Source organism: Astyanax mexicanus, chromosome 22 (assembly GCF_023375975.1).
Source record: "Astyanax mexicanus isolate ESR-SI-001 chromosome 22, AstMex3_surface, whole genome shotgun sequence".
NCBI classification, from domain to species: Eukaryota; Metazoa; Chordata; class Actinopteri; order Characiformes; family Acestrorhamphidae; genus Astyanax; species Astyanax mexicanus.
In genome coordinates, this window is record NC_064429.1 from 12,496,115 (window position 1) to 12,517,705 (window position 21,591).

Sequence of the window (21,591 nt, forward strand, 5' to 3'; positions counted from 1 at the left end):
GTCCCAGTAGCTGAAATATCAGCTGAATTTAGACTGTAAAATGTGAAGTTTAAATATCTAAACTTCAGGCAGATTGGTTTCTCTGCTGCTCAGCGGGGCTGAGAGAGAGAGAGTAAAACAGAGGATATAAATGATCGCTGAGAGTTTAAACTTTAAAACATTAAAAACTATGAACTAGGGGTGTACCATATCGTATCATGAGTGATAATATCGGCAAATTTTATAAATATTGTGAACGATATTATACCCTGAAATATCGTGCCATAACACTTACCCATCTCAATTATCACATTAGAGTACTACTTTTTTTGTGGTTTTTAGTAAAAGAAAAATTCACACTGTTCTCATTTCTCATTATATATCTACTAGAGACAGATTAAATCTGTCCAGTATCATTTATTTTACTTTAATCCTGGATATATGGAGATATTTGGAGTGCATTATTAGTAGTATCATGACATTCTGGATCATTGACTATTGTTACAAATCTGATAAAATATATATATTTTTAATATCTCAGTTAGACTAGACATATCATATTGCGTGCAATAACAAAATTCTAAAAAAGTTTTCTAATTCAGTGTTTTGTCATATCGCCAAAAGTATCTTTATCGTGAAAATACCATGAAATATCGTGATATTATTTAAGAGCCATATCGCCCACCCCTACTATGAACTAAATTAATTTAATCATAAAATAATATATTAAAAAATGTTAAATATGTGAACCTGAGAAAACAACAGATAGATAGTATTTTGCTCTTTATATCATTAACTGCTGCATCGTTATCCTTAATTGTTCATAATACTTTTTCAGACTGAGTAGCTCTTCCTTTTCTGTTTCACATTGCATTGTGGGATAATAGTGTCCAGTACAACCAGTCAAACACTGATCGGTTATGAGTGTGTATGAGGAGTTCAAACACTTTTTAACCAATAACTATCTATGATTTTTACTGACTTTTCCATGACTTCAAATTTTCAAGACTATAAAATAAAATAAAAAATCAGTGCTGACATGGACATTACAACCATAAAAATCAACTAAAACTATAATAAAAATTAATATAATATAGTAGGCCTGAAACGACAGTGATAAAAATGTCGAGATACAATCTGTAATAATAAAATGTGTGTCAGATCCTGAGAGCTCCATTGTTTCGAGCTAAATTACTAAATAAAATCTGAACTGATATATTTGTAGCTCAAAATAGATTTTCTCCATCGATAAACTGAAACACAAAGATTTGTAGACAAAATTTTCATGATTTTTCTGGGTATTTTTATTTTTCCCAAACTTATCCAGGCCTGGAAATTGCTATGTTCAAATTCCTTGACTTTTCCAGGTTTTTCATGACCGTTTGAACCCTGTGTATCGTTATATTTCTATATTTCTATTCACTTTTATCAATACTACACACTACTTACTCAAACAGTAGCTAATATTAGTAATCAGTGCAGAATTGAGATGCGCTCTAGGTTTTCTAGGTAGTGCACTATATAGTCAAGAGAGTGCAATTTTATTATTATTTTTAAAGAAACTCAAATCAGTAAAATATAGAATTCTGAAACTGAACTGAGATATTAAAGCGGCACTAAACCTAAGCCATATTTTTTTATTAATAGCTGAAATGTCTCTCTGAAGATATTTTAACCACCTGCTTAAAATGTTATAAACATTTTCTAATCTTTAAAAACGCTTTTATTGCTTTTATTGCAGTAATTTCTGCCTCTGCAGCTCCTCTCAGGTTCATGTGCTGTAGGTGAGGATGATAATTCCTTGTACTTTGATACGCAGACACATCATCACAATATGCAGATCAGTCAGTCAATCAATAATACCGCCCCCCTGCTAACGTCCAATCATCTGCATCTCACCACTATCAGAGGTGCTGCTCAGCTCAATCAGCCCCGCCCCTAAACCCATACATCACCCAGTGCCCCTCCCAAACTACCGCTCATATTTTTTAGCCTTTTTCAAATTTAAGGACTAGTTTTGATGAGTTTCTGTTTTATTAAGCTCTGGAGGATCAGCAGGGTGTTAATAATTCCACTCATTAACTAACAAATATACTAACTAACAGATTACACTCTACTAACACTGATCTGAGCTCAGGAACATCACTGTGAGGAAATCACAGGAAATATTAACACACTGTTTCCACCTGCCTTTTACAATAGTTCACAGCATTTTATAATAATAATAATAATAATAATAATAATAATAATAATAAGAGCAGAGTAGAATAAACACACAGATACACATCTAATCCAAATATATATATATATATTTTGTGTTTTGTAACATCATTCTTTTATAAAATCTCAAACAAAAGTCTCGGGACGTTTCACACAGCAGATTCTCTACTCCACTACTGTTTGACCTGATTGATGTGTGAGAGATCCTGCTTTGTGAAACAGTCCCAGTTTTTACATTACTGTACAATACATTCAGCATAAAAAACAGGTATTGACCTAAAAATATCAGATATCAGATTCACTTTACAAAAGATCAGAACTGTTACAGTAAAAAAACAAGGACTCTTTAAAAAACTGTAGAGTACAAAATTTAACTCCAATTAATGTCAGTCCTGGATATAAATACCTACACTCATGTAGGACCTGTGGCAGCACTGTATTACTATATACATATAAACAATTATTTACAAAAATATAAAAAATAATGCAGAAATAAACGTTCTTCCATGCAGATCAGAGAAAACAGATCAGGATATATAGATCTGTAAAAGAAGAGAGCAGTGCAACAACAAGTAGTGAAACAGTGAGAAAATGAAAAATGTCTGAAATAACAAACAGCAAATAAGAACAGTCTTACACACTGCTTTTGGATAACTTTATGCTGCTTTACTCCTGGTGCAAATATTCAAGTAGTTCAGTTTGGTGGTTTGATGGCTTGTGATCAAAGAAACTTTTTTTTTTCAGAGCTGTATATGAGAACAATGGAAAATAAAATATTCACAATGTCGATTATAAAAAATCACTGGATAAAAATCTGTTCACAGTTTTAAAGTGTTAAAACTGGTTAATGTTTTGAGCTCACTCACTCAGTCTTTACACTCAGCTCACTCTGTGTCTCACAAATGTCCAAACACATCAGAAATATACAATATCAAAATATTTTACTTTTAAATTTCTTCTAGACATTTAAACAGCAGTTAAATCCTATGTTTAGCTGTTTGTTTGTTTTGAAGCGATAGAGAAATTATAGGAACAGAAAGAACAGAAGCAGAGATGAAGGGCATGGCACACGTAATCACAAACAAACCAATAAAAATAATGATTATCAGATTAATCAATTGTAGCCCCAACAATCACAAGACTGCCTCCCCTATATATATATATATATATATATATATATATATATATATATATATATATATATATATATATACACACACACACACATATATACACACACACATATATACACACATACATACCACACATACAGTTCTAATTGTTCAGAGCTTATCTACTGCAGACAGATTATATAATTTCTAATACTCCAACTGTCCGTACACAAAGTGCATTATTAATAAAAGTGCATCATTTATTGACAGTTGAATAAATTTGGGTAAAATTCCTGTGTATTTGAATTTATTGGAGAAAAAAGTATTTTTTCCAATATTGTGCAGCCCTAAAGCAAACAGCCCTGACGCAACACATTTAAAGATGCAGAAGTAAAGAGATAGAGGAAGATACATTACTCTCATTTCACTGGTTTAAAGCTCTCTTTATATACAGTATAGTGCTGACCAGTGTGAGCAAAAAATTCAGATCATGTTTTTTTTTTATATTCAGACGGTTTCACGGTATATCACTGTATTTTTTATTATTATTTTTATTTTTTATTTTTTTGCATGTCTGGGTTTAAATATAGGTTTGTAACTTCCTGTACTGTTAGGAGTAAATATAATATCACCTCTACATACATTTCAGACTTCTTAAAAAATATGTTCCAAATCGAGCATTAAGATCATTAAGAGCTGCTTTACTGAATATTCCCAGAATTAAGCATAAAAACACTGGTTGCAGAAAAAGCTGCTTTCTGTTTTTACGCTCCACAATTATGGAACTCTTAACCAATTAATATTCACCAGGTATCCAGTGTTACTAGCTTTAAGGAAACAGCTAAAACTTTTTTTAGCTTAGCTTTTGATTAGCTTCATTCTGTTCTTTGCTTATATATATATTTTAATTTGATTGACTTTGTTTGTTTGTTTGTATTTCAATATTTAATGTTTTTTATGTATTTAATATTATTTCAATAAACCTTTACCTTTTCCTTTTTAACTGTTTTTATTTAGATATTACTGGTTTTACGTTTTTCTGTTTTATTTAATTTTATTGTGAAGCAATATTTAAATTAAGGCTTTGATTACCACTGGGTTAACTTTGTCCTACAAAATTAACCAATATATTAATAAATCAGATTTCATTATCAGAAAAACAGATGAAGAATGTAAACATCCCTAAATCTATAGTATATACGGCTCTATCCATCAGGGTCGGAGGGGGGGGGGGGATTTGGAGACACAGACAGACAGACGGACAGACAGACGGACAGACACAGACAGACAGACACAGACAGACGGACACAGACAGACGGACACAGACAGACAGAAAGAGGCTGAACTGCAGCTGCGTCTCCCTAAAGCACATGTGTCAAACACAAGGCCCGCGGGCCAAATGTGGCCCGCCACGTCTTTTTATGTGGCCCGCGAGAGCTTGTAAGATCTTAGTGTCTATAATAAATAGGTCAGAAGCGTTCTTTGACCAAAAAATACATTTCCCACAATGCTTGTCGATTGTATTACCCGCAAAGTTACGGCTTTCTGCCACTACACGGCAGTGTAGTCATTGATGTGGAAACCCTGCCGGAGGGAAGGCGTAACTTCGCGGGTGGAATTGAGACATATAGATGTTTATCCCATAATGTCCAGAAAAAGAGAAGTTGATGCAGACTGTTGGGAAAATCCGCACTACCCTTTACAGCGCCATTTCCAGTGCGTTCCCCCTGAATTCTTTTAAATGGTTGAGATGAGTAGAGAAGTCAAGAGGAGTCAGGATACCAAGTTTTCAGCAAATTTAACAGTTTATTTCAGAAGATCTTCCGGGAACAATGCTCCGCTCAGAGAGTCAAGGAGAATGTTCTAACACAAAAAGACATACACAAGATTATATAGATCATCCCACTATGGTGTGAGTGAAGAAGGTTGAACAGCCCCCCCCTGGTCCCATAAACTGTGTCCTATCTTGACATGACGCCATGCCTGCCTGTCACCTGCGTCTTCAGTATAATAAATCTATTGTCCTCCCGCCTGGTTCTGGCAACATAATTTCAGTAGAAGTTCCCTCCTTATCTTTGGTCTGAGGGGACGGGTCAACCTCCCTCACTCTCAAGGTCTAACTAACCACAGATGGCTACACATGTGTTGTGAAACATTCTTGTGCAAACTCAAATAAACTACATTTGTTATATGATTCTAAAGAGTACTGTGTCCGTTAACATATGATCACCAACATGAATAAAGATTACAAAGTGCTAAATAATTCCCTTTTGAATACAGGTAACATATTGATTGATTAACATATTGAGTAAACCTTATTAAAATCACTAATGGATTATACTGATTGGTTTTTCATTAAGTATTTTGTATGATTATAGGACAACAATGTTTTAACCCTTAATTGATAGTTTCCATGATTATAAGACAATGTTTTAACCTTTAAATTCTCAACAATCCCCCTGTTTAGGTGGGATAATCCCACCTAAAAATCAATGTTTTCCATCTGATACTCTGCCCCACCATCTGCACAGTCTAACAAAGGTAGAACATATGGAGGTGGTCTGTCCTGCTTCTCTTCAATCATGTTAGTGATCAGCCTGACAATCAACGCCCTAATACATGGTACACAACAACATCCACATGTTACAAAATTCCCACAAGCACCGCAAGAGACATCAACAATGACATGATCAGAGTTTTCCACTGGCCAATATTGGATAGTGATAAAAGAATAATAAACTCTCTGTTGAGGTGATTCAATAATTCAAGACTTGTTGGGCCAACTTAAATTTGTAATTTCAGAGAACAAATGAGGCTTAAACTTTTGCTAACCTAAAAAGCCAGGAAATTAGTTGCTTAATGATTTTAAGTTGTAGTGACTTATTTTTACAGTATAGTGATGTTAGTTAATCAAAACACATTGTAAAGCACAAAAATAATTCTATCCATATTTTGTTTGGAGTAACTGGAAATATTGCAGAGATAATGTGAATGTTTTCAAATGCTACAGCAATTTGATCAGCCAATTTATATTTAGCTCCTAGCGTCAAACATTATCCCTCTTATTTTCCACTGGTCAGTATAACTTGGATCTAGGTTCCAACTTACCCCCGTACATGCAAGGATGTCACACCTACTCCTGCATGGACCCTGACCATACCATCCCCTCTTTGTACACCACAGAATTGCTTTAACTTTCGGACAGTGCGCAGGTAGACATCATACCCTCTTTGCCCTGATTTTGCTCCTGTGATTGATTATATCACACATATCTACTTGAAAAATGGTTGTACTACCCTTAATATAGTTTTAACTCTATTGCCCCATAGTACTGTCTCTAGTAGTCATTTGATTTTTCCCATGTGGTCCCCAATCTACAAATGCGTTTGTACCCAATTTGTCAGGCTGAGCAGGCTTGGCCAATGGATTACTACTTAGCTATCTAGTGATCATATTGTGAATTTAACCCCTACAACAATTACTGTGATTACTCCCAAAATAAGTAAGGTTGACCATTTACCCCGCGCTAGAAAATAATTATTGCCCCTATGGTTGATACTCACCAAATCCAGCGAAGACTAACCTGTGGAAGGAATGTTTCTAATACCCAAATGTGCCACTAAGTTTAATGCTGTATGTAAGTTGGAAAAATATAAAATGCCTTTAATACATAAACATGAATAATCAACTAAATCCCTCCTGTGTGTCCCTTTTCTCAGCTAAGGCTAAGTATAACCTCTCCCAGCTCCTACCGTTTTATTCCCTCTAGTCAACACACTCTTTCTGCATTGATTGAATAATACAATACTCACTTTAAATAATAAGCTAAACCCTCTCTACATTTGATTTATTTGTCACTAGGTCAAGCGGAACCCCCTTTCGACCCCTGCTGATTTTATCACTTTATTTAAGGCATAGATTTTCCGCTAAAATAGAATAAATCAACCCTCCTCGAAAAAGAAACACAAAAATCACCAATCAATGAAAAATTAAACAATACAAGTGTCCATCCGATATTTTCGTCTGCTTTTTTTTCTTCTTTCTTCAGGGTTCTGAGGGTAGACTACCTCAGCCCTATTCGCACGAAGAGCTTTATTCTGGCTCTTGGTGTCTGCAATATCAGTGAATGAAAAGTATGAGTTGGTGTGTGATAAGACTATGTGTGTTCTTTAATGAGATGTGTTTAAGAGTCTCTGTATGTAGTGTACTTTGACGTAATCGAAACGTTGCTGAGTGAGTTACTCCCTCACTTCCTCTCTCCTCGGTCACAGCCAGGCTGTGTGCTGCTGCGCTCTGAGAAACTCTTTTCTCTGCTGTGGCCAGGCCAGGCCCGTGCTGCGGGGGTTCTGCTGCCCCTCCTTCCTGCTGCAGGGTCAGACTTTTCAGCTGCTGCTGTCTCGTCTCCTCCTGCCTGCTCTGTGAGCGATCTCTGTTGCTGCACAGCTGTCGAACCCTCGCCTATCAGGTGATCTGCGTACGTTGTTCTCTCAGTCACCTGGAAAGGCTCAATCCAGCCATGCTCGTTCCCCTTTCGTGCGCAATGACGGAGGAACCCTCACTCTGTGTCCGGACTGGCCCACCCTTGCACCACGTTCTCCTTCTCCCCCTGTGTAAACAGATCTGAAACGAGACTTTTGTATTCGTTATAATCATGTTTAAGGTTCTCTATTCATTTTGGAAGTCTTTTAAGGGGTCCTCCGTGTCTCCTTCCTGCAAGTTAAAATACATGGTTAAAATACATTTATCACACTTAACTTGAGCTCTAATTTCCCCTTGGAAGTTAACTATTTCATATTTAAATTTTGTCTGTGCACAGATCTTAGCCCAATTTTTGTTGTCTTACCTTCTTCAGTTGTCATGATTTTTACTGTCAAAAGTGCTTTAAATCCCTAACATTTAGTCATTTTCAATTTTAAATTAATACATTTAATTGTCAGCACCATTAATTACTGGCTTTTAGCTTCCTTTTGTTCACATTCCTTTCCCTTTTAGTGTAACTGCTTCCCCATGGCTATAACTAATCTCTTATAGCCAAATTAGCTTTTACAAACACTTCCAATTTTCACCACCTAGTTTACCACTAGACACACACTATGTCTCATGCACACACACAAACACACACACACAAGTTCACCCACACAAGTACACATATACAAACTCAAACACTTCTACTTCCACTCTCACAAACACTACCAAAGTTAAAGGTCAGCAACAGACACTAAAACAACCCAGCTCTGGAGTTCCATCATTGTACAGACCATATTTTACTGCTTCACAGCACAGCGCTGCTGCTTTAAACACACCTGCTGTTAAACCTACCACTGAAAGCTTCTCATATTGTATTGGTAACACTATATAGATAATAGATAAGAAACAAACACTTGGAAATACATCTAATCATGTTTTTTTTATTTTTTTTTTTATATATAGCTCCATGCAAAGTTTTAATGATCAGCTGCTCTATTCTCCCATTCATCTCCACACTGATTTATACAATATCAGGGCCCAAAGTTTTAAACTCAAACAAACTACACATAATGTGGCTTCTGTGTCAGGAATGGTTCCATATTGATGTACTGGGCTTTCTTGGGTTACTTTTGCTTGGACTTTAGAATCACCGCTTGTGGCTATATTATTTTACCTGTCACTTTAATTTTCTGCGGTGTGCTATTTTACTAAGAAATTATGTTTCTGACTTTTTTCAGTTCCCAAGCTTTTTATGAAGACTTGATTTCTAGTTTTAGTTGATTTTATTAAGTGCTTTAAGAATTGGGATAAGTGGAAAGTGATTATTTTCTCTGTATCAATCTTTCCATTACAGATAATAATATTATCAATATAAATAAACAATTTTATGCTTTGCTTTGTCCACATTATTATAGCAAATAAAATCTGAACAATGCTTTTACATTTACTGATAAATATGTTCAATATGTATTTATGCATATGCAATGCACAGCAGACTGCTTTTCACAATTATCAACAATACATCTACTTCCTTAAACGATTTATCAAGCCTCACTCATTCTAAAGTGTCTACATTTCTTATTTTCAAATTAGGAATGAGTGTGTCTTAGAAGTGAAGACTTTTCCTTTTTGTTGTTGTTTTTGTTTTGTTTTTTGCTGAAAGTAATTGCTCATCTGCATAGAGGTTGTTTTAAAACCAAACGTCAAAAAAAAAATAAAATAAAATAAAATAAACAAGTTAAAAGGTAAAAAATGCTCTATATCTATAAAATAATGATTGGTCAAAAAATGGTCAAGAAAAAAAATTAAAAATAATGGCTGGGCGAATAATGGTGGTAATAATGGTGATCAATTTACATCTCCCCCTTTTTCTGAAACAGAATTTCTGTTTCAGAAAACTTAACACAAATTTGCTCCACCCTCTGTCTGTCCCCTGTCCATTAGGCTGGTCTACCCTGCCCAGGCCTCCACCGATACACACCCCATCACTTCATTCATCCACTCACTCTCCCCCTGAGCTGCGCTTCCCCTCCTCTAACTCTTCAGAGATGTTGTTCTGTTCAAATGCATGTGGTGGTCAGATCGAGACTGTGCCTGCCTTAGGTTGTCCCGTTGTAGTACGTTGGGATCTTACCCGTCTTCGGCTAACCAGCCTATCACACTGAACCACACACAGCGTAGCAGCACTGTTTTATGAACATTCAGTGCTGTAGTGTTTTTGCAGGGTACAGTTAGGGAGCGCACACCCAGGTATGTCATACTGTCATAAACTCACACTCTGGTGTTGACCTTGAAAGCCTGTGCAAGGCACCAAGTACCCATAGTTTATTATAGATTATCACTGTATACATATTTTATTTATTACCATCATTATTACCTTTTCTCTCCCACTGAATTTAGCTTAAATTATTTGCTTTGATGACACTGCTCTGGAATGGACCCAAAACTCCCTCTCTGATAGAAAACAGTGCATGTCAATGAATAATTATTTAGATTTGGCATTTGTACCTTAAAGGTGTACCACAAGGTTAAGTTTTGGTCCAGTTTTATTTAATATATACATAAATTATATTGCTGGCTCTGCTTCTCAGACCGCAAACTTTACCATTATGCAGATGAAACAATTTTATATTGCTTAGCTGATTTTGTTTATGCTGCAGCCAGAAAATTACAGAATGCATTTGCTTTATAGGTGGCATTGTATAAGCATGAAAACTAAATTTATGCTGTTTTCCAGATCTCTTTCTAGTCTAATTTAATACTATACAGAAAGAAAGTAAAGCAAGTTCTTCATTGCAGAAAGTAAAGCAAGTTCTTCATTGCAGAAAGTAAAGCATATTGAAAGCAAAATAGAAAGCTCAATTTTTTTAATACATTTGATTATGTCCCCTTATCAGATACCAAATTCCCTGTAGCTTGAAATAGATGCAACACTGCGTTTCTTTTAAAAAAATAATAATAAAAATAAAAATAAGGTCTTTCCTCACTGGTTTCTGAAATCTACTCTTGCTCTTAAGATGATCAAAATATCAGCATAGATGGAGATGCATAAAACTTAGAGAAATTAGATATTACATCTATCTTATATAGATCTCATTCAGCTAAGACTGAACTGAGATCAGTGTAAATAAGACATGAATAGGAAGAGAGAAGGAAGAGAAACAAACGCTGTTTTTGGAATGGTTCACTCATTAACTTATTCACTATTCACTATGTAGCATTTTCCATTTACTGAACTGATTATGAAACAATCAAACAATAAACTATGTTTATTTGTCCTGCTCTGATGACATCTGACACAACAGCACTGCATTGCATAGTATATTTTGGGATTTCTAGCATACATCTTCTGTACAATATTATTATAATATAATATAATTAATAGTGAACTATACAGGGAAAAAAAAATTACTGCTGAGATTTGACAAAGCATTGCAAAAATGGCTTACACAAATGGCTTAGTATTTCTGCAATATGAACGATTCCGAAGCAGCCACACAGTCTTTTTTTTTTTTTTTTTAGATTTGCTTATATAATATAGATGCATATGTCACTGTTTGATTGGGGCCCACAAGATATAGTCCAATACCTTGCTCCCCCAAAATTAAGCTAATTCTTGTCCCAAATTCTGCCTCCTCTTTTTTTTTTTTTTTTTGCTAACCACCCCATAATCCCTTTATTAAATTCTCTATCTGCTTACTCAAAGACACCTGTATAAAAACCTTTTCCCCCTGTTCACCTCTGTTCCCTATTTTCACTGTGTATTACTCTATTTCCCTACTGAACTGATCCCCTATTTTCTATTATGTCTCACGAGCGTTAATTTACAAATAAAACAAACCTCCCAGTCTAAACCCAAATCAATGGGCTGGACCAACTCCACCCACCTACTCCACCTTGGACTCCTCCCCTGCAGTGGGACTCGTCCGTTCCTATTTTCTTCTCACACACGACTTCGTACACTCACCCAATCACACACACACCCATACGCATGCACTCGCTCACGGCTCCTGTCCTACACACTCTGTCACGTACACATAAACTCTTGTTGACTACCGCACACACTCTTTCTCTCTGCCACACACACTCTTTTTCGATCACACAGACGTTTCCAAACCCCCAGATCCAACAAAAAAAATTCACGTTCTCTCTCTCTCTCTGAAAAACTTTCTCTTTCTCTCTCTGTAAAACTTACTTTCTCTCTCTCTCTCTGAAAAACTTACTTTCTCTCTCTCTCTCTGACAAACTTACTCTCTCTCTCAGCACACTTTCCCCCTCACATGCACACCTTTAACCACTGTAACAGACGCTCGCGTAGCCCCTTTTTGTTATTTTATCAGTCACACATACACAATCACAAGGCTAAATACATTCTTACTCCCTGGAAGATGCACACATACACACGCATACTCTCTCACACTTATTTGCCACAGACTCACTTCACATAGACTTATAGTTTATACTGCTACACATACCCCCTTTTATTTGTTTGTTTTACCCCAGACAAGACACAAATAAGCAATGCACACAAGCAGTGGGTCGCCGCCCACCCGGGGATACCGCCCCTATTTATCCGCAGATTCTTTTTGCTCAAATGTACAGCAATACTGTGTGTGTGTCAAGACTCCCTCAGGCGCACTGAAAAAGTTCTTGTGTGTATTTAAATCACAACGCTAGGTACTCCTGGTGTTAAAGAAAAACCAGCCGGCCGAGCCGTGCCCACTTCTAGAATTAGCCGTCCCTGACGGAAGCAAGTACCTGTAATTGCCAACCCAGTCACACTCGAGCTCTCTCGGCTCGTCTCAATCACCCAATACTCAGTCACACTCCCATTCAGGCCAATTACTTGTCTCTGACAAAGCGCCACACACAAAGTCCCACTATAATCTTATAGTAGTTCGATATTCCAGGTACCACCAACTCCTGCGGAATCGCCAAACCGAGTTAAACTGGGACCGCGTCCAGCCCAGGAGGGGTTACCACACCCGTGATGTGTGGGGACGCCGCCCACCCGGGAGATACCGCTCCCGGTCCGCCTTCGATTATACCTAAGGACCCCCGTTCACACTTTTAAGCTACTCATTTATTTTAAACTAACACTCACACGCTAATGAAGGCTTTTTCCACATATGGTCCCATTCACGCTTCTTAAAGCACGCAACATACAACATAAAACACCCAATATATTAACCCAGTCTATTGTCAATTATCCCCAATGTATAGCAGTAACTATCACATACAACAACTCACTCCGACACAATTATATCTAACGTCCAACAGAAAACATCAAAGACAATAACTCAATTTAATACAATAGTCCAATTCAGATCTAAATAATGTATATGTGCAATAACTCAATTTGATACAATAGTCCAATTTGTTGTCAATTAGATCCCAATAATGTCTATATGAAATAGCTCAATTTGATACAGTAATCCAATTTGTTATCAATTCAATGTAAATAATCTATAGTATCCTCCTCAAAAATTTGGATTGGAGTTGACCAAAATGAACCAGTTTGTCCACAATTTAGAGTACGCCAATCAGCAGATTTTGATTTTAACAGGCTCTGCTTACCTTTTATTGAAGGGGATCCCGGACTTGTGGTTCAGTCAGTTTTCTCCGCGGTCCGAATCAACTTTCTCTAGCCCAAATCTCACCATCCCAGCGGTGCCTCCAAATTGTTGGGAAAATCCGCACTACCCTTTACAGCGCCATTTCCAGTGCGTTCCCCCTGAATTCTTTTAAATGGTTGAGATGAGTAGAGAAGTCAAGAGGAGTCAGGATACCAAGTTTTCAGCAAATTTAACAGTTTATTTCAGAAGATCTTCCGGGAACAATGCTCCGCTCAGAGAGTCAAGGAGAATGTTCTAACACAAAAAGACATACACAAGATTATATAGATCATCCCACTATGGTGTGAGTGAAGAAGGTTGAACAGCCCCCCCCTGGTCCCATAAACTGTGTCCTATCTTGACATGACGCCATGCCTGCCTGTCACCTGCGTCTTCAGTATAATAAATCTATTGTCCTCCCGCCTGGTTCTGGCAACATAATTTCAGTAGAAGTTCCTTCCTTATCTTTGGTCTGAGGGGACGGGTCAACCTCCCTCACTCTCAAGGTCTAACTAACCACAGATGGCTACACATGTGTTGTGAAACATTCTTGTGCAAACTCAAATAAACTACATTTGTTATATGATTCTAAAGAGTACTGTGTCCGTTAACATATGATCACCAACATGAATAAAGATTACAAAGTGCTAAATAATTCCCTTTTGAATACAGGTAACATATTGATTGATTAACATATTGAGTAAACCTTATTAAAATCACTAATGGATTATACTGATTGGTTTTTCATTAAGTATTTTGTATGATTATAGGACAACAATGTTTTAACCCTTAATTGATAGTTTCCATGATTATAAGACAATGTTTTAACCTTTAAATTCTCAACAAGACGGACGGCTGTGCTTCAAGGCGAAAGACCGGTATGCCTTTTGTGTTACGAAGAGTGTTACTGACCAAAATAAACGCTTTTTAGGAGAGATATAAGTTCTGTGTAAATATTTATAAGACAATACCTGACATCTGTTTTAATGACGTTAATAAACATCACTGTGACAGCGCTAGTCGCAGTTTCACCGCAGCAAAGTACGAGGACGTGAATCACTTATCTAACCAGCCTTTACTGATTTCTGCCCTCAATAACCCTTTCAATAACCTCCAATAGCCTTTAATAGTCTTCAGTATCCTTCAACAGTCTAACCTTGCAGCCGTGGTGTGTCCACTAAACTCCGTAGTTATAAACATCCTGAGGTTAGCAGCGCGATAACTGACCTGTTTATAATGTAATCCCAGCAGTGACTCATGCTCTAAACGGCTGCTGTTAGCTGATTGGGCTGAAAGATGAACTGTAGAGAGCTGTATTATTCGGTTACAAAAATCTTTATTTCATACACAGAAGAACTTAAAAATTTTAAAAACGCTCCAGACTGGCTGAGCTGAGCCCTGTAGCCCGTGGCTGGGCTGTAGCTCTGACTCAGTAAAGACTGCGGACTTGTGGTGCTGCTGCTGCAGCTCCCACTAGTGGTTGGATGAGGAACTGCTAAATCTGAGGAAATGCTATGTTCTTAACAGCTCACAATTTTTGATTTTATATTTATTAAGCCTTATTTCAGTTAATAATTTCAAAGTTAATATAACTTGATGTCATTTCTATTCACTTGAATAGTTTGGTTCTTGATTGATGGAGTTTTTGGATTTCATGACATGACAAATTAAAAGGATTTATGTTAATAGAGCAACAAGCAAACATTTTTTCCATGCAACTGTAATATTTGATTGAATAAATAATATATTGAGAGTTATTTAACATTAAGGAGTAATTACATTCATTTACATATATTACATTTGGTTACATTTTATTACATTTATAAGTTACATCTGGCCCTCGGAGGACAGCCAATATGCCAATGTGGCCCTCGGCCAAAATGAGTTTGACACCCCTGTCCTAGACGCATTAACATCAGGATGACCAATCAGAGCTCAGCTTCATGGATACAGAAGGCTGATGGTACCTGAGTGAAGATGAGCTCCACCAGCTCGTGCAGCGTCTCCTCGGAGGTGACCCAGCTGTTCAGCGTGGCCGTGATGTACTCAATCTCAAACTCAAACGATCCAGGAGACGAGCTGAGGTGGCTGAGGAACTCCTGGACCAGATCGGCCAGAGACGGTTCTGCGTAATATCCATCAGCGCCGTCCTCGTACACGGCGTCCTGCAGAGACACGGGGGAGACACGCTTTATACACATCCATACACATCAGTGTCGTGTTTAGAGAACGCGGGAAAGATAAAAACAATAAGTGATGCTGTGCCGAATGCAGGAGCATCACGCAGCAGTATGGATACAACCGATTACAGTGCTGGTGATTCTGTATCTACTGTAACTGTAGATTAATTACAGAGCAGTATGGGTACAACAGATTACAGTGCTGGTGATTCTGTATCTACTGTAACTGTAGATTAATTACAGAGCAGTATGGATACAACATTACAGTGCTGGTGATTCTGTATCTACTGTAACTGTAGAATAATTACAGAGCAGTACGGATACAACAGATTACGGTGCTGCTGATTCTGTATCTACTGTACCTGTAGATTAATTACAGAGCAGTACGGGTTCAACAGATTACGGTGCTGGTGATTCTGTATCTACTGTAAGTGTAGATTAATTACAGAGCAGTATGGGTACAACAGATTACAGTGCTGGTGATTCTGTATCTACTGTAACTGTAGATTAATTACAGAGCAGTATGGGTACAACAGATTACAGTGCTGGTGATTCTGTATCTACTGTAACTGTAGATTAATTACAGAGCAGTATGGGTACAACAGTTTACGGTGCTGGTGATTCTGTATCTACTGTAACTGTATATTAATTACAGAGCAGTATGGGTACAATAGATTACAGTTTTCTCAGCAGTAATGAATGCTGGATCTCTCACCTGGTATGGAGCGTAGGTGGAGGGGAAGAACTCGGGTGCACTAACGGACAGTGTGGAGTTCTGCACCACCGGGTCAGCACTGTGGGGTTTTAAGGCTGCTGTGCTGCTGCTGCTGTCGTTGTTACTGTTAGCTGGGTTTGAAGGTTTAGATGAGTTTCTGTCTGCAAAATTAACCCAAATATAAAACATTACGATCCCCACACTGTGGCAATGTCCTGGAGAAACCATCAATACACTCCTAAAGAACTCTCCCATAGTGGGGGACAGTAATTACGTAATTTACTGTAATGTACTGTACAGTAGTTTGTTTATCTGTACTTTGCTGAAGTATTTTATCCTGTGACTTTTTTACTTGAGCTGTACTACATTAAAGAACATCAAGAACTAACAGCGTAGCAGAAAAATAAATTGTTGATGGGGACACAAATTGTGAGTCTCTGATAAATCACAATATTGATATTCACATTATTTGTAACTTTATATGTAAAATATATTATATGTAAACTCCACCAGAAGCATAAAGGGAAATAATCTCAGAAAGAATCTTGTTGTGATCCTGCAAGATTCCCAGTCTAAGCAAAATCTTAGTCTGAGGCTAATGACCTGGCATCTTATAATTATAACTTTCTATCTCAAAATAAGGTCTTAGCATCTCAATTATGAATTAGCATCTCTTAATTATGACTTAGTGTTTCAATAAAATGACTTAGCATCTCAATTATGACTTAGAATCTCATCATTATGCCCTAGCATCTCATAATTATGACAAAACGTGTCAAAATAATGACTTAGTGGAGAACCCTCAATTCCCCCCAAGTGGTAAAAAATGTTTTTAAGTTTTAATATTAGTTTTAATATTAATGTAGAAAATAAATTAAATAAAGACAAAAGAAAACCCCTTCTTGATAAAGTGTATTTGACATTAAAGTTACTGTATAATACTTGGTTTAAAACAACAGTTTATGAAAATAAAGCTTCACACCGCAGGCCAAACTATTTCACAGCCTGGCTAACGCCATTAGCATGTGTTTACCTGAGTAATGTGCAACTAATTTGCCTCGTCAGTTTAACCCAATAAACACAGCTGAAGAGAACCCTTCCTTAAACACTATATTACATTATTATTAATTAAAATCAGTATATTTTAATGCCACTGCTGTCGAGCACTGCAGTTCTCTTCAGAGAGCTAGCTAGCGTTAGCTACCCTGACTAAGCTAAGATAAGCTAACTGACTGACTGTAATATAACCTGGCTGCTATTTAGCTGAGTAATTAGCAGGCTAGCAGCGGTTAGCCATGTTTTGACACCAACATTATTATATTTAAACGATATTTCAGGTTCACCGCGTAACCCAGAGAACACATCAGAGCGGAAACCCTTATAAGAGTTCGTTAACTACATTTTACATTTTATTACATTATGTTTATCCTACAATGAGTCTCTAGTGTAGCTAGCTAGTTAGCTTAGCTAACCCAGCTGCTCCAGTTTAGCCGAGCAGCTGTTTGAGTCTGTCAGTTAAATTTGACACCGCATAACCCAGATATAAACACACAGCACAAACACTAAAAACGCGCATATATATATATATATATATTGTGGCGGCTCTGGGGCGTGTGTGTGTGGCTGCATTAGGCCTGTTTCTGTTCTGTGTGTGTGTGGCCCCACGTGTTCTGTTGTGTTATGTGTGCTGTGTGTTCCAGGCTACATAGTTGGTCCCTCCCCCGTTTCCTAGGTTATGGGGAGGGGCCATGCAGATGAGCGCCAGTCAGGGCACTCACCATAGAGTAGATGAGTAGTGGTTTTGGTGCCCTGGCTGTGCTGTGTGTCTGTGTGTAGTTGGGTTTCGCTCTCCTAGCCTTGTTAAAGGCTGTAAGCGAGTGGCAAGCCAGTTCAATAAAAGAGCTTTGAGTACTTGTCATGAGTCTCACGGGTCCTCCTTCCTCTTCCACGCCACATTTGGTGTCAGAAGCGGCCCTGCTGGATGATATGGAGATGCTGGCAGGGGAAATCGAACGGCTGAAGAGGATAACGGCGGACCAGCGGACGAGGGGCAAGACTCACCAGCGGAGCGGACCCAGACCTGACGGCGCCAGCAGGCTGTCCGAAGGTCGAGCCCGCGGAACGGATGGCGCGAGGACGGCGGCACCGGCTCACGGAGTGGACGGCGCGATGACGTCAGCGCCGGCTCGCGGAGCGGATGGCGTGGAGACGGCGGCGCTGGCTCCCAGAATGGACGGCGCGCTGACGGCGAGCTTGACGGCTCATCCCCGCCTGGCATGCTATGACGGCAGCGCTGACTGGACGGCCTTCGAAGCTCAGCTGGAGATCGTGGCGGGCCGTGCGGGCTGGACGGATGCTGAGACGGCGGCCAACCTCTGTCTGGCGCTGAAGGGAGACGCACTGAGGGTGCTGATCGAGCTCCCCGCGGAGTGCCGCTGCGAGCTGTCTGACTTGACGCGGGCGCTGAGAACCCGTTTCAGCCGTCAACCTTCCGAGGCGGCCGCCAAAATGCTAGTGGCGGACCGGCGCCGGCAGCGGGGAGAGACTTTGGGCGTGCTGGCATCTGAGATGGCTCTGCTAACCCGCCAAGCTTATCCGGCATTCCCGCGAGCGGCTCAGAGAAGTCTCGCGCTGGATAATTTCCTGCGCGCCCTAGAGCCAGGCGAGCTGCGCAAACATGTGAGACTGGCCGACCCACAGACCCTGGAGGCCGCGGTGGAGGTGGCTGAGCGGTCCGAACTCATCCTGTCCAGCCATCCGGAACCATGGGGGGCGTCGCCCGGAGCCCATGATCCACCGAGATGGAGGCGGAGCCGGCCTGAGGCACAACTGGAGTGCTGGCATTGCGGGGGGCGTGGCCACAAGCGAGCGCAGTGCGGCCGGTCGGGGAAACGGAGCCGGGACCACCAAGTGAGGGTTACGGTGGCCCCAGGGATGCTAGGCTTACCCTCGGAACCTGATCACGGAGCTGTCGGACCCGGCGGCTATTTTCTGAAGTGCACGCTGAATGGAGTGATGGTGGACGCGCTGGTGGACACGGGCTCGTCAGTCTCGCTGATAAAGCCTGAGCTCGCGAGGGATGTGGCAGGCGAGTTTGGGGTGGACTGCAGCCGGCGCATCGCTCTCTCTTCGGCCACCGGAGATCCTATCGCTCTCCTGGGATTAACGGAGCTGACTGTTGATGTTGGCAAGGGCCCCTTTCAGCAGGAGTTCTGGGTCGGGCACATCAACGACCCGTGCATTCTGGGCAAGGACCTGCTCGCACGCGTTGGAGCCGTTATTGACTGTGCACGGGGCTCGGTGCTGGTGACTGGACTCCCCGTAGAGAAATGCGACGAGTGCGGGGTAAGTGAACCGGGGGGCGGCAATGTGTGTGATTCGGTGCACGATACGATCGAGGGTCCGTTAGATGCGGGGTTAATTACCGATCTGATAGAAGAGATGCTGGAGCGCAGTTGTGTGGGCTTATCAGAGCCCCAACAACTGCGCTTACGTGACCTGATTGAGCGTTTTCGCGCTAGCTTCGCGGTGTCTGAGCGCGAGTGTACTAGGACTAGCCTCGCGTTTCATTCTATAAACACAGGCGACGCCCAGCCCATCAGGCTGAGACCGCACCGTCTGGCATTTGCGAAACGCGTGGCGGCTGAGCAGTTAGTCCGTGATATGGCGAGTGCGGGCGTTATTGAGCCTTCGAGCAGCCCGTGGTCGGCCCCGGTGGTCCTTGCAAAAAAGAAGGACGGGAACTGGCGTTTTTGCGTTGATTATCGCCGACTTAACGCCGTCACGAAGCTCGACTCTTATCCGCTTCCCAGGATCGACGATACGCTAGATCAGCTATCGGGCTCAGCCTGGTTCAGCTCGCTAGATTTGAGGAGCGGGTATTGGCAGGTGCCCCTAGCTGAAGGGGATAGGGAGAAAACCGCTTTTTCGCTCGGCTCGGCTCTATGGCATTTCACGGTGCTCCCGTTTGGGTTGTGTAACTCGCCGGCTACTTTCGAGCGTCTTATGGAGCGTGTGTTAAGCGGGATCCCGCGTTCGTGCTGCGTTGTTTACCTGGATGACGTCATGGCGCACGGGACCGACTTCGACTCCGCGCTCTCTCACCTCGAGGTGGTGCTCGGCGCGATTCAGGCGGCTAACCTGAAGCTCAACCCGGCGAAGTGTAACCTGCTGAGGCAGCGCGTGAATTTTCTGGGCCATGTAGTGAGCGGTGCTGGTGTGGAAACCGACCCTAAAAAGACAGAGGCTGTCCGTGACTGGCCTGTCCCGCGTAACGCGAAAATGGTTCGTAGTTTTGTGGGGCTCGCGTCGTATTACAGGCGGTTTATCAGGGGGTTCGCGGACGTGGCGGCGCCGCTTCACAATTTAACTAGACCGGGTGTGACATTCCGTTGGTCTGACGAGGCGGAGCGAGCGTTCGAGGAGCTAAAAAGCCGTCTATGCAATGCTCCTGTTCTAGCGTATCCGAATATGTCGGAGAGCTTCATTGTGGATACGGATGCGAGCGACCGTGGCCTCGGGGCGGTCCTATCACAGGTCCAGGATGGCTCGGAGCGCGTAATAGCATACTATAGTCGTCGCCTGGACAAGGCGGAGCGTAACTATTGCGTGACGCGCCGGGAGCTACTCGCGGTGGTCGAGGGCCTTAAGCATTTCCGACCGTATGTGTATGGGGTCCCATTTCTGCTGCGCACCGACCACGCCTCGCTACAGTGGCTCATGCGTTTCCGCGAGCCCGAGGGCCAGCTCGCGCGCTGGATATCTAGGCTCCAGGAGTTTAGCTTCGAGGTTGTGCACCGACCGGGCCGTAGCCATGGTAACGCGGACGCTTTGTCGCGCCGGCCGTGTGTGGCCTTGGACTGTAAGCATTGCGCTCGTGCGGAGGAGAAATCCGCTGAGACTGCTCATTGCGCTGCAGTCTCAGCGGATGTGACCGGCGGTGTAGTGGTGGCGCAGGTGTCCGTGGAACAGATACGAGATGCGCAACGGGCGGATCGCGACTTAATGTGGGCCGTACACGCGCTCGAGGCGAATGTCACGCCGTCGTGGGAGGAGGTGGTGCCGTTGGGTCCGGTCGCTAAAGCGCTACGCTCCAACTGGGCTAGCCTTAGCTTGTCTGATGGCGTGCTGTGTCATACCTGGGAGGATCCGGCGAACGGGCAGCGTGTGTTTCGGGTGGTGATACCGCGGGCGCTTAGGGATTCGGTCCTACGGGGAGTCCATGGGTCGCCTGGGGCTGGGCACTTTGGCGTTACCAAAACCCTGAAGCGCCTGAGACAGCGTTTCTATTGGCCTGGGTGCAG

At 41.1% G+C, this 21,591-nt stretch overlaps 1 protein-coding gene across 3 annotated transcripts in view; it reads right to left on the reverse strand.

The window, feature by feature from the left end:
- Positions 1-21,591, reverse strand: part of paip1 (poly(A) binding protein interacting protein 1) — a 67,420-nt gene that overhangs the window by 17,876 nt on the left and 27,953 nt on the right. The window contains exons 3-4 of one of the 3 annotated variants that reach the window (XM_049470714.1): positions 16,289-16,449; positions 15,361-15,558 (exon numbers count right to left, since the gene is read on the reverse strand). The exons of 1 other annotated variant lie outside the window; for it this stretch is intronic. In XM_049470714.1, coding sequence (XP_049326671.1) covers positions 15,361-15,558; positions 16,289-16,449 — 359 coding nt within the window. The remainder of the gene's footprint in view (positions 1-15,360; positions 15,559-16,288; positions 16,450-21,591) is intronic. One more of the 3 variants, XM_049470713.1, reaches the window with a different exon arrangement.